Raw genomic sequence first — 16,901 nt, forward strand, 5'->3', positions numbered from 1 at the left:
CAGAACACTCTATGCAAAAGATGCATTTCACTGTGTGTTTTGATGTGCATGTGACTAATAAAGATATCTTATAAGTGACAATAATAAACCAATACCAAATTTATTAGTCACATGCACATTGAAACGCACAGTGAAATGCGCCTTTTTGCGTTACTGAGAATGTGCTGGGAGCAGCCCACAAATGTCACCACTCTTCCGGTGTCAACATAGCATGCCCACAACTTCGTAACCCATACGTCTTTGGAATTTGGGAGGAAGCCGGAGCACCCAGAGGAAACTGACGCAGATACAGGGAGAACGTACAAACTCCTCACAGACAGCAGTGGGAATTGAACCCGGGTCGCTGGCGCTGTAATAGCATTGCGCTAACTGCTACACTACCGTGCTGCCCCCACACCACTCCCACTCCTATTTGCACAATTAATTCATCCATTTTATTGTGAAAGCTCTACAGGTACTAAGATTGTAGGCTTGTCCATTTAATATTCTTGGTCCCGATAGCATTATTTTGTGCTGTGGCCGTTTCCCCTTCCCCCATCTCCCTGTGTAGGTTCCCATCACCCTGACACTTTAGTATAAACTCTCCCCAACAGCACAAGCAAATATTCCCCCTTGGAAATTGGTCCTGGTGTAACGCACCTAGCATGTAATTATCCCAACTCCCTCAGAACTGGTTCTATTGCCTCAGGAATTTGAATTTCTCCCCGTTACACCACTCCTCTCGCCACATATTCATCTGTTATATCCTGTTACTGCCACTTCAACTAACACATGGAACTAATAGCAATCTTCAGATTACTACCTTCAAGGTCCTATTTTTGAAATTTACTTCCTAAAACTCTGTATTGACCTCGCAGGGTTTCATCCCGCTTTCTTACAAAGTTACAACAGGATATTAATAGGATGCAGAGCTGGGCTGAGAAGTGGCAGATGGAGTTCAACCTGGAAAAATGTGAAGTGATACACTTGGAAGATCAAATTTGAAGGCAGAATACAAAGTTAATGGCGGGACTCTTAGCAGTGTGGAGGAACAGAGGGATTTTGGGGTCCACTTCCATAGATCCCTCAAGGTTGCTGCACAGGTTGATAGGGTTGTTAAGAAGGCGTATGTTGCGTCTGCTTTCACTAGTCGGGGTATTGAGTTCAAGAGCCGCGAGGTAATGTTGCAGCTCTGTAAAGCTCTGGTTAGACCACACTTGGAGTACTGTGTTCAGTTCTGGTTGCCTCATTATAGGAAGGATGTGGAAGCTTTAGAGAGGGTGCAGAGGAGATTTACCAGGTTGCTGCCTGGATTGGAGAGCATGTCTGATGAGGATAGGTTGAGTGAGCTAGGGCTTTTCTCTTTGGAGAGAAGGAGGATGAGAAGTGACTTGATAGAGGTGTACAGGATGATAAGAGGCATAGATCGAGTGGACAGTCAGAGACTTTTTCCCAGGGCGAAAATGGCTCACATGAGGGGGCATAATTTTAACGTAATTGGAGGAAGGTATGGGGAGGGATGTCAGAGACAAGTTTGTTTTTTTTTACACACAGAGAGTGGTGGGTGCATGGAATCCACTGCTGGCAGAGGTTGTGGGGGAAGATACATTAGGGACATTTAAGAGACTCTTAGATAGCCACATGAATGATAGAGAAATGGAGGGCTATGTGGGAGGGAAGGGTTAGGTAGATCTTAGAGCAGGAGAAAATGCTGGCACAACATCGTGGGCTAGAGGGCCTGTACTGTGCTGTAATGTTCTATGTTCTTTTCTTTGATCATTTGTACCGATACACACAACAACAACTGGCTTTTCACCATACCCCTCAGAATGTCCTAGTGCATGATTTGCAAAATACAAACATACCAGCTAGCATATTATTTTTAACACTTAAGTACTTACTTCAAAATGCCATTTGGACCAGTGTACACTTCAATCACATTTGGACTTGATGGTAGCATGGTTATAACTCGATCAGCTCGTTCAGCTACCACAGCAGGAGAGTCCACGATCTATGAAATAAAAGCGGACAATAACTACTCAAAAATGATCCACGTGGGGATAGCAGATAAAGCAGTGATAATTTTAAAACATCTATCCTAACCTTTAAATTAATTTCCAATTCATGGTCTGATTAATCCTCGGGCCTTCTATACTGGAGTTAACCAGCCTTTTTATGTGGGACAATATCAATTTTCAGAAGGCATTTGATAAAACAACGACTACCACAGCAACGCACACAAAACGCTGGAGGAACTCAGCAGGTCAGGCAGCATCTCTGATGGGAAATCAACAGCCAACGTTTTGAGCCAAGACCCTTCAATCAGGACTGGAAAGAAAGAGGGCAGAAGCCAGAATAAAAGGGTAGGGGGAGAGGGAGGAGCACGAGCTGGCAGGTGATAGGTGAGTCCAGGTGAGGGGGGAGGGGCAGGGTAGGTAGGTTGGTGGGGGAGCCGTGGGAAGGTGGGAATGATGCATGAAGCTGGGAGGCGATAGGTGGAAGAGGCAAAAGGCTGAACAAGATGGAGTCTGACAGGTGAGGGCAATGGACCACGGAATAAAGGGAAGGAGGTGGGGAACCAGAGGGAGGAAGGTCTGAGTGATGGGCTACCACATTTCCTTTATCAACCTTCTCCATTACCTCATCAAAAAGTACATGGGATCCTCACTTTATTAATAAAAACTTAAGAGTACAAAATTACGGAAGACAAGATTACCAAAATAGTGTGATCATTTCAAGGCACTACACTTTTGGGAAAGATATTAGGGACTCAAAAAGGGTGCAGTGCAGATTGCCTAGAAATAGTCCAGGGATTGCAGTAACTTGGAGAGATTGCTCTCTTTAGAGTGGATGAAATTAATGTTGATCAAAGAAATGGAAAAACACTGGAAATCTGAAATAAAAACAGAAAATGGGAGAAACACTCAGCAGGTCAAGCAGCATCTGTGGAAAGAGAAACTTAACATTTCAGGTTCAAGACCCTTTGTCAGTACTGGGAAAGAGAGAAATCTAGTTAGTTTTCAGTTGGAGAGAAGGTGTGATAGGGACGGATAGAACAAAGGGAATCTCTCTGATAGGGTGAGACCAAATCAGCCAATGTATCAGAATCAGATCACGCTGCTTTGCTGCTTTGTCTGGGTAATGTGCTGCTCATAGCAAGGCAAAGGGATGTGCCCAGCAGGCCAAACTATGCTAATAGAAAAGAAAAACTGAAAGAAAGAATGAGCTTTTGTTAAGGTTTTTGGAGTTTTGACAGTAAATAGAAAAAAAAGTTTCTATTGGCAAAAAGAATGAGTAACCAAAACAAACAGATTTGAAATATTTGCTAAGAGACAAAGGAAGACAGGGATTCAATTCTTTGAGCAACAAAATATTCTGATTTGGAATACACTGTCTGAAAGGATAATGGAAGCAAAATCAGCAGCAGGTTTCAAAAGTGAATTGGATAAAGCAGAGACGAATTAACTGGATAACTCTATCAAAGAAACAGCAAGCATGAAGAACAGGTCCTCTCCGTGATGTATGATTCCTTACAAAATGGCAAGTTGCTGTGGTGGTAGTCACATCAGATTACATCATAGTACTTGTCCCAAAAAATGGGCAAGTCTGGCATTCCTGAAGTCAAGGGAAGAGGACAAGGAGAGAATTTCTCAAATATAATGGGTAAAACAATAATTTTCCCTCAATTATACATTTGAAAACTATAAGTAAAGTTGAAGTAAAAATGCTGGAAATACTCAGTCTTTGACCTGAAATATTAACACTGCTTCTCTCTCCACAGACTCGACCTGACCTGCTGAGTCTTTCCAGCATTTTCTGTTTTTATTTCAAATTTCCAGCCTCTGGAGTTCTTATTTAATAATGCAAGCTGTTCCTGCATTTCACATTCTATGTAGTGCGCTAAATCTGGAGAGAGCACATGCCTTTCCTACCACTCTCTTTTCTTTTTGGAGAACATAGAACAGTACAGCATAGGAACAGGCCTTTTGACCCACGATGTCTGTACCAAACACAATGCCAAATTAAACTAATTCTATCTGCCTGCACTTAGACTATATCCCTCCATTCCCTGCCTGTTCATGTGCCTGTCGAAATGCATGTTAACCAATGCTGTCCCATCGGCTTCCACCACCTCCTTTGGCAGTGCATTCCACGCACCTACTAGTCACTGTGTAAAAAATACTTTCCCCCCTTACCCTAACACTATGCCCTGTAGTACTTGACATTTCTATCCTGGGGAAAAGATTCTGGCTGTCTACCCTATCTGTGCCTCTCATAATTTTATATACTTGCACCAGATCACCCCTCAGCCTCCAACACTCCAGAGAAAACAATCCAAGTTTGTCCGACCTCTCCTTATAGCTCATACTCTCCAAATTCAGGCAACATCCTGGTGAACCTCTTCTGCACCCCCTCCAAGGCCTCCACATCCTTCCTGTAATGTGGCAACAAGAACTGCACACAATACTCCAAATGCAGCATAACCAATCTTTTATACAGCTGCAGCATGACCTGCCAACTTTTATACTCGATCCCCCAAATGATGAAGGCAAGCATGTTGTGTGCCTTCTTTACCATGCTGACCACTTGTGTTGCCACTTCCAGGAAGCTTTGGACTCACACCCCAAGATCCCTCCTAAGGGTCCTACTATTTACTTCACATTTTGCTTTCATATTTGACTTCCCAAAGTGACATACCTCACACTTGTCTGGGTTAAAGTTAAATAAAATGCAAAACAAGTACTAAATAACATTCTCCACACAGTTGCAGTACATTAAATACAAGTTAGATATTCCCCAGCAGCGCGCGCACGCGCGCGTGCACACACACACACACAGAGCCTCCCTCTTTCTGAAGCAATTATCCTATCCATTTATAACACCTGACCCACAATAAGTGTCAAATTCTCAGGACTACCCCTCAAGGTGAGTCTCATGATACTTTCTAGTCCTCAGGTATTAACTCCATTTTCCCTGATTCCCTGAAGATAAGGCAGGGGGCAGAGGGCACCAGAGGAAAACACTGATTTGTCTAAACAATCCTTAGTACACTTTTCAGAAATCCATCCAGGCCTGGTTTCTTCCTTCATCTACAACAGCAAGGTAAGATATCTTTATTAGTCGCATGTACATCGAAACACACAGTGAAATGCATCTTTTGCGGAGTGTTCTGGGGGCAGCCCGCAAGTGTCGCCATGCTTCCGGTGCCAACATAGCATGCCCACAACTTCCTAACCCATATGTCTTTGGAATGTGGGAGGAAACCGGAGCACCCGGAGGAAACTCATGCAGTCACGGGGAGAGTGTACAAACTCCTTACAGACAGCGGCCAGATTTGAACGCAGGTCGCTGGCGCTGTAAAGAGTTACGTTAACTGCTACATTACTGTGCCTGCCATAACAATTGATTCATGTGGAACTGAGTCACAGAACAAAAGGATTAAAATGATTCACCTTCCAATTGTCACAATAAACAATTAAGATGAAATACCATGCATTTACCTGTGCTCCCAAATCCTGTATTGCTTTGCACGATTCTGGGAAGACATCAGTAGCAATAATGGGATAGCCATGCTTTATGAGGTTCTGTGCCATTGGATTACCCATGTTGCCCAGCCCAACGAATCCCACTGTTGCTTTAGAGGCCATTGATCTGGAAGATACTATTAGCCCAATAATTTTTAATAATGGCATGGTGATGCAGTTCATATTTTGCTGTTTTACATTTGAACTTTAGAAAAGAATTGTATCATGACATAAAAAGGTTTGAGGGTGGTTTTGCTTACATAGTACCACTGCATATTGTATAGTACTATTGTCCTGAGGCTGTATCTCTGACCCAAAGCATCAACAATTCCTTCCTCTCTCCACCCCACATATGCTGCTCACCCACTAAGTTCCTTCAGCAGTTTCCTTTTAGTTCCAGGTTCCAGTATCTGCAGTCTCGTGTCTCCACTATGCCCATTACATTAGTAAGCCATGCAGATCAGAAGGTGTGGGTTGATATTTTGCTTGCTACATGAATCAATTTCAATTAATTCAATTTGATAATTTATTTACAACTTTGTCCTGTTTAATTCTACGTGAATTATTCACATTCCCAGCCCTCCCATGGTACTCAATCACCTGTGATTATAAACATCTCTATAAAATTGCAATCCCAAATTTTTACAGTATATATGATAGTTAATAACATATCTAGCACAACTCTTAACACATATGCAAATAAATGCTTCACACAGGAAAAAATTAATATCTAATCCAGAAGATTAGTACAGTTCATATCAAATAATGTGACCCAGAAGCCCTCGCAATCTGAACTAAAACCCATTCAAGTTCACTACGCTAAATTTCTTACTTCCTTCATGCACTTCAAGTTACACGAGCCTGATAGTTGGGAAAATAGGTTTCTTAATGGTATTACCTCAATGACAGGCTAACATGGAGCAAAGATGAAGCGAGAGTGATATCAAGACTGCAATTGACCAATTGTGGCATCAAGCAGCCCTGGTAAACTAAAATCAATGGGAATCATGGGGTAAGTATTTCAACAGTTGGAATTATACCATGCACATAGGAAACTGGTTCTGGCTGCAATAGAGCAATCATTCTAGCCAGGATATTGCTGCTGGAGTAACTCTCACTTGTGTACTAGGCCTAACCATCTACTGCTGGTTAATCAATGGCCTTACTTCCATCATCCATCCATGGATGGGAAAGTGATGAAGAAACAGTAGCTGATGACTGCACAATGCTAAATAAAGCAGCTCATACCTGCATGTGGCAAGATCTGGACAATAGGTCAGAAGCTTATATGCAGCAATTTGTACTTGCGTCAGGCAATGACCATTTCCAATAAGAGCCTACGTACCCATCCTGTATTTAAGAGCACGATCATTGGCAGGTCCCTACAATCAATACCCTGATGGTCACCATCGACCAGAAACTCAACTGGACCAGACACATGAATACTGAGGCTGCAAGAGCTGCTGTGAATCCGACTGCAAGTATCTCACATCCTATCAACACAAAGCCTTGATACCATTTACAAGATGCTGGTCAAGTGCATGAAGGAATACTCTCCACTTGCCTGCAGAAGTGCAGCAGCAACCATACTCAAGAGCCTCAATACCATCCAGGACAAAACTGCACCCCATCCACCATCCGAAACATTCTTTCCCTCCACCAAAGAAACACAGTGACTTTGGCGTACACCATCTACAAAAGGGGCTGCCGTTACTCGTTTCGGCTACTCCAACAGCACCTCCCAAATCCGCGAGTTCCATCATCAAGAAAGACAAGGGCATCACGCACTTCAGAACTGCCATCACTGGCAGATTCAATTCCAGGTCACACATCACCAGGATTTGAAAATAGATCGCCAATCCTTCATTGTCACTCAGTCTAAATCCTTGACACTTAGCGATTGCACAATTCAAGAAAAACTGGGAAAATGTATTGTGAAGACTTCCACACATGCATAACATTAAAGAAGGAAGTCTAACTATTCTGAATAAAAAAAAGGGAGGCAGCCTAATCGTCATTTAGTGAGGAAAATTTGACAGGCTGAAATATTCATATTTATTTCAAACTGATGCTGGAAACCAGCATTAAAACATTTAATGTCTTCTTTTGCACTTTTAACAACACAGCATGCTATCTGATCACCTCCCAAATTAATATGATTGTAATTAAGAAATACTATTTTACAGCCAGAGTTTTATAGTTCTAAAATGTATAGTGCATAATTCTGGTGGAGTTTAATTTAGAACTTTGCAAACACCAAAACATGCATGAATTTCAGTTGTTGGTCAGGAACACAATGCATTAGATACCTGGTTTCTTTCAGTTTCACAAAAAACTTTGGATAACCAACAAGCTGCAATGCTGAGGTATCATTCTTCATATGACGTGAATTATGTCATGCTTTTCAAAACCCTCCTTCACCTCAAGAACTTACTGTTAGATAATCTGTAGCTTGATGGCATTAGAAGTAGAAAACTTGGATACATTAATATGCCTTAAACAAACTCAGTTACAAACTGAGAGCTTGGTTCATGTTGTGATTATATGTAATACAGCAACTAATTCTGCAGAACTCAGATCTTAAGTGATCTACATACTTTTGAGTGTTACTTTTAAATGATGAAAAGGATTATAGAGGTCAATCTCATCATGTACCCGTGGTCTCATCTTCAAAAGACTATTTTCATCTCACCTGACCCCAGCAAATGCTGCCACTTCCAATCACCCTTCTTTTGCTACAGTCCTCACCCAGTTTCACAATCACCTTAAATATCTGCAGGCAGTTGCAGAACTGGCATCTACTCCATTTGATTTGCTCTGTGTCAGTACCTTATCCTTGCTTGCGTCCTTGGCCATTCTGTGGAGTTGTCTGCTGTTAAGCAAACAAACCCTCCTTCACCTCTCCTCCACTAACCAAATCCATGTACATACTTTTCAGTGTTTCCTATCTGATTTATCTGAATGCACATATCCTGAGTCCTCCAATGACTCCTCTTACCCCAATAGCTGCCCATCAGACACCTCCTCTTCCTGACCTGCTAAGTGATCCTTGGTGATGGAGTGCATGGACAAAGGCAGCTTCAGTGTTGATTGGTGAAATTCAACTCTGCTTCTTCGTTTTCCCCGCAGATCAACTGCTGATCCTGAGATGATTGATCCTCTGCTCTCAGATTATGCCTTTCCTTCCAGTGCTGTCCTGGATATCAGGACACTGGGTCCCAACACACTGGAATGATCCAGTGTAGAGCAGGACCTCTCCCAGGGCGAGTGGGTGGTGGCTTTAACAACCAGCAAGGTTCCTTCGAGTTCACCAGCTGTCAAAACTATGACTGGAATTGAACAGCTGTGAATGATATTGACATTCAAAAACTTTTTAAAAATGAAATTAAGAAAATTATAAAGCTCTCAAAAACACTTAAAACAATTAAATACATTTAAACTAACTTATAGCAGTTAAATAAAAAGTTATATTTACTGTTACCCAGCTGTCTTCCATTGATTTCAGTATGTCCCCTGGATCAGCAGGTAGATTTCTCAGCCTCAGAGCTGGGAAGTCTGCAAACATCTGCACTGCCTGTTGGACTGCGTAGCAGAGCATAAAATGCTGCTTCCCATCTTACATTAGCATTGGGTTTCATGAATTCCACAAAGAAATGTAGGTAATTCTGACATTCTGACAGAAGCTGGTCCCTGGACAGAAGAACCTGCCCCAATAAAACTACATTCACAAATGACTTCATTGAATCTCCCCAGAGAACCCCACTCACATTATAGCAGAGCAGACAGAATCCTGGAATTCAACCAGATAAGAACTTCAAACCTCACACAGTTTGCATCAATCACAGTCGTGATGCCTCCACGGACTGAGATGTTTAATGACTGAAATCATCGTCAATTCCTTTTGTCATCTCTGGCTTCAATTTATCCAATGCTTTTTCTTTAGACCTACAATTCTCTAGTCAACAATAACTCCAGCCTGCTGCTTATATCCTTCTCTATTATATATGCAAGCAGTCATTGTGGTGAATGACCAGCATTCAAATAAATAATTCAATATGAATTTGATAAAACCTACATATTTTGAGACTGTCTTTAAAAAGTTCCCCAAATCCATTACTGAATACAACTTTTAATAAGAATTCCAATCTTGTTTTACAGCTGGATTCTATTTTTGGCGAATAGTATAATGCAATTCCATCAAGAGCAAACAACTGATGCCAAAAATAACACTCATATGTTAAAATCAAGATTGTTTAAACTACTGACCTACGTCACATTCTACTGGTATGAAGTGAAACGTTGGTGCTTTTCAGGATGGTAAAAAAATAAATCAACTGGTCTGTAACAAGGCTAAAGAGATAAAGAGTAGGAGGTATCTAACAATGTAAATCACTTTCCTAACTTAGACTGCATCAATAAAAATCAGTAATTTTTAATGTTATTTTCCCAAAAGAGCAAAAATATTTTTATTGCATGGAGGTTACGTTAGCTTCCAACTTGCCCAAGGGAACATTACTCAGACTGGTCTCTCGCAAAAACCTTCAGACTTATTCCAGCACCAATACTGACTGCTGTTCAGTTTCAACTCTGAGTCCGATGCGAGTATAATAATGGAAACCGCCTTACCGATGCGGTGGTGAACATAGCCACTGCATTTAAGTGGGAAGTTCACGATGCTCCTTGCCACAGCCGCCATGCTCCAAATCTTGTCTCCACGACCTCTGCCTCCTGCTACTCCCTCGGAATGAGCCTATCATGGAGCAAGCGGAAGCCTTCAGCCGAAGCCCAATTGACAGCGGCAGCACCAATGTACAAGTGACGGGCCGCAACGCGCTCTCACCAATCAGCAGCAGCAAACACTGGGACATCCTCCCAGATCGCAGCGGCCACGGCAATTCCAGCTTGCAATGTTCTAGCAATAGGATTAATGTTAATTCGGGGCATCACAATTGTTTATTGCAACAGAAGGATTATTTCTGCGTCAATATTCTATAAATTCATATTAAGAATTGTGAAAATGTATCTTAAAACACACATTCCGTTGCAAGCTCCTTGACCTGAAATGTTAATCTTGCTCTCTCCAAGTACGCTGCGTGGTCTGCTGAGTATTTACTGTATGACCACATCACTGGCTGGTGGGAAGGGAGGCGGTAAAAAGATCAAGTGCAGGAAGGTCAAAGTCAAATTTATTGTCGTATGCACCAGTACATGTGTGCACAGGTGCAATGAAAAACTTGCGGCAGTATCACAGGCACATAAAACAGCATTCACTAGAAAAACATATCTAATATAATTATACACAATTTTTACAAAAAGGAACACACTTAGAACAAAAAAGTCCATTTTAACGCAAAATGCTGGTAGTGTTGCTAAACTGTAGTAATTAGGGTTGTGCAGGTGTGTTCAAGAACCAAATGTTGAAGGGAAGTAGTTGTTCTTGAACCTGGTGGTGTGGGACTTCAAGCTTCTGTACCTCCTGTGCAATGGTAGCTGCAAAAAGATGGCATGGCCCGGATGGTGGGGATCTTTGATGATGGACATTGCCTTCTTGAGGCAGCGCCTCCTGTAGATACTATCGATGGTGGGGAGGGGATGTACCTGTGATGTGTTGGGCTGAGTCCACTACTTTCTGCAGCCAAGTTATGACTGTTTCTATGTGGGATACTCAAAACAGTCTCTTTTTCAGTCCTACTTGAATCTCTCCCTCAGCTCTTTTTCCAGTATATTGTTGGACCTAATTGCTGTGCTTGCATCTCCTAACACCTTGAAAGAAATGATAACCAATAGGTCTGAAAACATTGAAGATTACCTAATCTTTTTCACATTCCACCTCCACTTGAATAGATACTGTCTTCTGACTTAAGAGCTACAGATAGTATAAGCATGCTCTTAATCTGCAGCTCCCTTTACACATCCGTCTTCACCATCTCCACACCACAGCCCTGTCCTTTTCCTTGTCCATTTCAGACATCAAAGGAACACTGGCAGTACAGGAATACCAAAAAGACCAGGCTATAGAAGACACATGTGTTTGCAAAATCAAATCCTTCCTGGACTGGGAAGTCTCCCAAAATGCTCGCATTCAATCTCAAGGAGTAGGGAGGAGATCAGCACTAATGTAATAATGGTCAATGTCCAAAGCTTGCCAGCCAGCAGTTCCATTGTAGAATTGTGGCTAATGATGTTCACATGAAAGCATCTAAATATAATACAGCACCAATGCTGCTGCTTCTACTGGGATAAAGCACCCAACTGCCTTGCAAGCTAACACTGTTGCTCTCACAGCCTTGGATATGAGATTTTAAACAGGTTTGCAGGGTGTCATAGTATTTTACCAATCTGTTCACCAACATATTGCTATGAATATTAAGGTTCCCCCTACAATAGTAGCAGTGGCTTCATAGATAACACATCTTCTCCATCAGAAGCGCATCAGTTATCCCTGCTCGCGACCTTATTATTGACCGTCAGCCATCCTGGACTCCTGCTGCCAATTATGAGCAGATGCAGTCCATAGGTGCATCAAAGGCTGTGTTCCAAGGCCATCTGCGGGGTCCTCCACTAAAAGGCAACTTTCATCCATATTATATATATAGACATGTGACTAGTGGATGGCTGTATATTGTTTGGAATGTTCAGTTGGTGGTTGTCTTTGCTTTTGGATAAGAAACCTGGTGAATGTTGTGATGGTTAATGACTGAGAGGAAGGTAAAATGCGAGACAGTTAGTTTATGGAGAGTTGGGGTTGTGGATAAAACTGCAAAGGAGGCTGTCGAGGTGGCCTCCCTACTTCCACCCTCTTCTTGCTTCTTTCATCATAGAGTCATAAGATGTGGAAACAGGCCCTTCGGCCCAACTTGTCCATGCTGATTGTGTTGCCCAGCGAGCTAGTCACATCTGCCCACATTTTGCCCATAGCCCTCTAAACCTCTCCTATCCACGTACTTATCTAGATGGCTTTTAAATGTTGCTGATGTGCCAGCCTCAACCACTATTTCTGGCAGCTCATTCCAAATGAGCACCACCCTTTGCGTGAAGAAGCTGCCCCTTATGTCCCTTTTAGATCTCTCGCCTCTGATCTTAAACCTATGCCCTCTTGTTTTTAGCACCCCCTCCCTGGGAAAAAGACTATGTGCTTTCACCCTGTCTACACCCATCATGATCTTGTATACTTCGATTAGGTCAACCTGCAATCTCCTACATTCCAGAGAATAAAGTCCTAGTCTACGCAATCTCTCCTTGTAACTCAGGCCCCCAAAGCCAGGTGTTACGGACTCAGTGAAAGTCCCTTTAAGATAGAGAGTGTGTGTGTATGTGTGTGTGGGGCGTGCTTACGTCAATAGAAGATAAAGGATGTAATGACGTTGTTGAAGAAGTAAGAAGAAGAAGAAGGAGGAGAGAGAGAGAGAAGGGAGAGAGACACCAGCCTGCTTGTTTTCTCTATCGATGGATGAGAAACAATAACTGTGTTTGCCACTGAAATCCATGTATGGAAGTTGGAAGTAATCCGGTGGAGTTCACTTTGTTGCTGACCTGTAGAAGGAAACAGGTATTTGTATGTGGACGACCACGGTTCGGATGCTTTTCGGGGTGAGGAAGTCACTACCGAGTAAACACTGGAGTGTCGTTTGGGTTCCATCGTGGAACATTTGGATTTCGTATGTACTCTCTCTATGTTTTTCTACATCTACATCTTATCTTCAGACAACGGTGGTTGTTGAAGAAGCCCTTGCTCATGTTTCACCTTATGGCTTGCGGAACTGAACTTTAAGAACCATTCGGGAACTGGGAGTTTTGGACTTTGTCACACACACACACGAAGAGTTTAGTTTTGGGGTTAACGTTTGAGGTTTAACATTCTTGAATTCTAACATACTAACATTTTTACTTTTATTTTACGTATTATCATAAGTAGTGATTAATAAAACAGTTTTTAACACTGAATCATGCTCAGTGTGTTTCTTTTGTTGCTGGTTTGTGACACAGGCAGCATCCTGGTAAACCTTTTCTGTATTCTTTCTAGTTTAATAACATCTTTCCTATCACAGGGTGACCTAAACTGCACAGAATATTCCAAGTGCGGCCTCACCAACGCCTTATTTAACTGCAACATAACTTCTCAATTCCCATACTCAATGCCCTGACTGATGAAGGCCAGCATGCCAAATGCTTTTCTCACCACCCTATCTACCTGTGATGTCACTTTCAGTGAACTATGCACTTGCACTCTAAGGTTCCTCTGTTCTATAACGTTCCCCAGGACCTCGCCGTTCACTATATAAGTCCTACCCTGGTTTAATCTCCCAAAATGCAATACCTTACATTTATCTGGATTGAAGACCATTTGCCAATCCTCAGACCACATACCCAGCTGATCAAGATCCCCCTGTAATTTTTCATAACCTTCTACACTATCTACAACACCATCTATTTTAGTAACATCTGCAAACTTACTAGCCATGCCTTGTACATTTACATCCAAATCATTTATATCAGTTACGAACAACAAAGGTCCCAGCACCAACCCCTGTGGCACACCACTAGACACAGGCCTCCAATTTGAGAAACAACCCTCGACCATCACCCTCTGCTTCCTACCACTGAGCCAGTTATGAATTCTTTCTTTCTTCCTTTCATGAGATTACCAAACTAAACTCCAATATTGGATAAAAGATATAACAAGGAGGGATTAAGAAAGAGATAACAATTTATTGTATGACGATGCAGAGTACTAGGCCTATCATAAACACATTGACAAAACCCAGTGCAGAAATTTTATGTCTGAAACTAAAAGCCAAATGATTCTGAGACATAACGAAGGCTGAATGAATTGGTTAATATTAAAAAGAAACAAAGTATTCAGAATTTGTAAAGTCACACAGGAGAAGGTGTTGCAAAGATGTGCAGAGATAAGTATTCTTTTACTCTATTCTTAATCCATATTAATGACTAAATCAACGAAATTAAGTGCAAGATGTGCAGGTTTACTTGAAGCTTGTTAAAATGGAAACATTATGGTATCAGGGAACGCAGGAGTGGATTTCTAGAAAGATTTAATTCAATAATACAATTAGACAACCTGCAAATAAAACCACACATAAATGGTTGCACAATGGTCAAAAGAGTCAACATTTTTAAAGAATTATCTTTTGAAGGAATGCGGCAGAACAGTGGATAAACAACCTAAAACTTCTTGTTGTTCATATTTCCTCCTCAGGAGGTAAGAGGGACTTGTTATCACATTGCATTCAAAATAAAATGCAACCTATATTTTGTCTTAAGTGCTGGAGTGGCAATTTAGCCCACAATTTAGGGATTATAAATGCTATATATTGGCAAGAATATATAACTGAAGAGTTTAAATTGTAAGAAGGAAACTTTGTGAAATACTCTCACTGCTCTCCATTCATTGTAAGACTGCAGAAAATGTTCTTAATTTTGTTTGAACAGACAGAAGGATCTGGCAAAGCAATTAACAAAACTAGGAGTGTACAGTCAGACCAATAAAGTATAAATCTCCAAAGGTTATGCTGGAGCTTTACAATACATTGGAGTTCAGTTCTGTTTAGCACACCACAATAAAAAAAACTATTTGAGAAGCTGCAGAAAAGAACAAATAGAAAATGTGCTTCCTTCATGATTTATTTAGTTTGTTCAACTAAAATTACAAGGTAATTCCGGTTCTGAGATTAAAACTTGCTTTAATGGAACCAGACTTCATGTTCAACCTACATCTCAAAAATATTTAGATTCAGCTTAAGGCCAAAAAAATTCAGGAAACAAATTTTTGGACAGGATATCCAGACAAACAAAAAAAAGAAAAAAAAAACTATGATCTCTAAAGATTCTTCATGCTACCCAAAGCAGAAAATTTGTTTTTAATCAATGCTGCCTTCTCCAACCTTGCTAGACCTCCGTGATCACAATGAACTAAACTGAACTGTTAATTGTTTAACACAAAGATAAATATGAAAAGCACTTAGTGAAATATAAAATGCATACTTCAAAAAGGCAAATGTTTCACTTAAGTCAACAACTGGATTAAGAGTTACCCTACAAGATTTATACAAATTCAAGAAGTTCAAGGAAAAAAATAGAAAGGGATATGTATTAAACTTAACAACAGGATACAAAAATGCATTAATGTACAAAATGGGGATATGAGAAAATCTTGCAAGAGATATAATAAAATAATAAATATATTTACAAATACATTTTCTATATTAGAGGAAAGGATGTCAAAGCAGAACTTTGACAGGTTAAAGACAGTTGCAGGCATAACCTGAGTACAAAGATGACAGATGTGTTGAATGTTGACATAATATCTGGTGTGCAAAATACCAGTGATGGAACTTAAAGATAAACCAGAGCAATTTTTTGGAAACATTTACATTTTCACATGGTAATGGAGAACTTAAGAATAGAAAGCCTCAACGACTTGTCTCTCTATTAAAAGGATTGAATTTTGAAAATTAAGAAAATATTCTGATTTAGCTTTCTCAGATACAAAGTGAATGGCCTCAAATCTCTCAACTTTGAGACCCATCTGTAATAATTGACTACGTATGCTGTCAATCCATAATGCCTCTGCTATCCAGAGCAACCTAAATTTTCACATAAAGTAAGACGTTCATATATAGCACACTTCATGACTTTAGGACATGTCAAAGTACATTACAGCTATTTCATTTTTGTTTTAAGTATACTCACTTATGTAAAAAGGACACATTGCACCCATCATGATAAAAAAAATGGCACCGTACTATTCTTTAGTGACAATGGATGAGAGAGAAATATCGCACAAAATACCAGTAGGGCTCATTTGTCTTCTTCAAGATATTGTTACTGAATATTTCGAATCTGCCTGGAAGGGCAGATAATGCCTTGGCTTACCATTTAAACTTAATAGGGGCACATTTGTCAGGGCAGTACGCTTACACATCCTAGTCTGATACTTCAGGCTGCACCTGTTAAGGGAGAAAAAGAAAAAGAATTTCAGGTTGAAAAGCAGAACATAAATTATCTAACCTTTCCTATTCATCTATTAACTTGTTTGCATAATATAAGACAGCTTTCATTCATTGATGAGATATGGGCATTCCTAGTTAGGGTAATATTTATTGTCCATCCCTGAACGCCCCTGAGAAAATGTTGGTGGGTCAACTTTTTGAACAGCCGTAGTGCTTCTGGTGAAGGCATCCCCAAAATATTGTTGAATATGGAGTTCGACAACTCTGACAAAGCACGGACGAAGTGAATGTGATATATTTCCAAGTCATGAAATATTTTGGAGTCACAAGAGACTGCAGATGCTGGAACCTGAAGCAACACACAATCTGCTGGAAGAACTTAGCAGGTCGGGCAACATCAATGGGAGGAAAGAAATTGTCGCCGGTT

At 40.9% G+C, this 16,901-nt stretch overlaps 1 protein-coding gene across 2 annotated transcripts in view; it reads right to left on the minus strand.

Moving 5' to 3' along the window:
* Positions 1-10,249, minus strand: part of hibadhb (3-hydroxyisobutyrate dehydrogenase b) — an 89,999-nt gene extending 79,750 nt beyond the window's left edge. For both annotated transcript variants that reach the window (XM_052015817.1, XM_052015819.1), the window contains exons 1-3: positions 10,131-10,249; positions 5,481-5,641; positions 1,881-1,990 (exon numbers count right to left, since the gene is read on the minus strand). In XM_052015817.1, the coding sequence (XP_051871777.1) occupies positions 1,881-1,990; positions 5,481-5,641; positions 10,131-10,200 (341 nt within the window). In that variant the 5' untranslated portion in view covers positions 10,201-10,249. The remainder of the gene's footprint in view (positions 1-1,880; positions 1,991-5,480; positions 5,642-10,130) is intronic.
* Positions 10,250-16,901: the final 6,652 nt, after the last annotated feature.

Source organism: Pristis pectinata, chromosome 5 (genome assembly GCF_009764475.1).
Source record: "Pristis pectinata isolate sPriPec2 chromosome 5, sPriPec2.1.pri, whole genome shotgun sequence".
In the NCBI taxonomy this organism is placed as follows: domain Eukaryota; kingdom Metazoa; phylum Chordata; class Chondrichthyes; order Rhinopristiformes; family Pristidae; genus Pristis; species Pristis pectinata.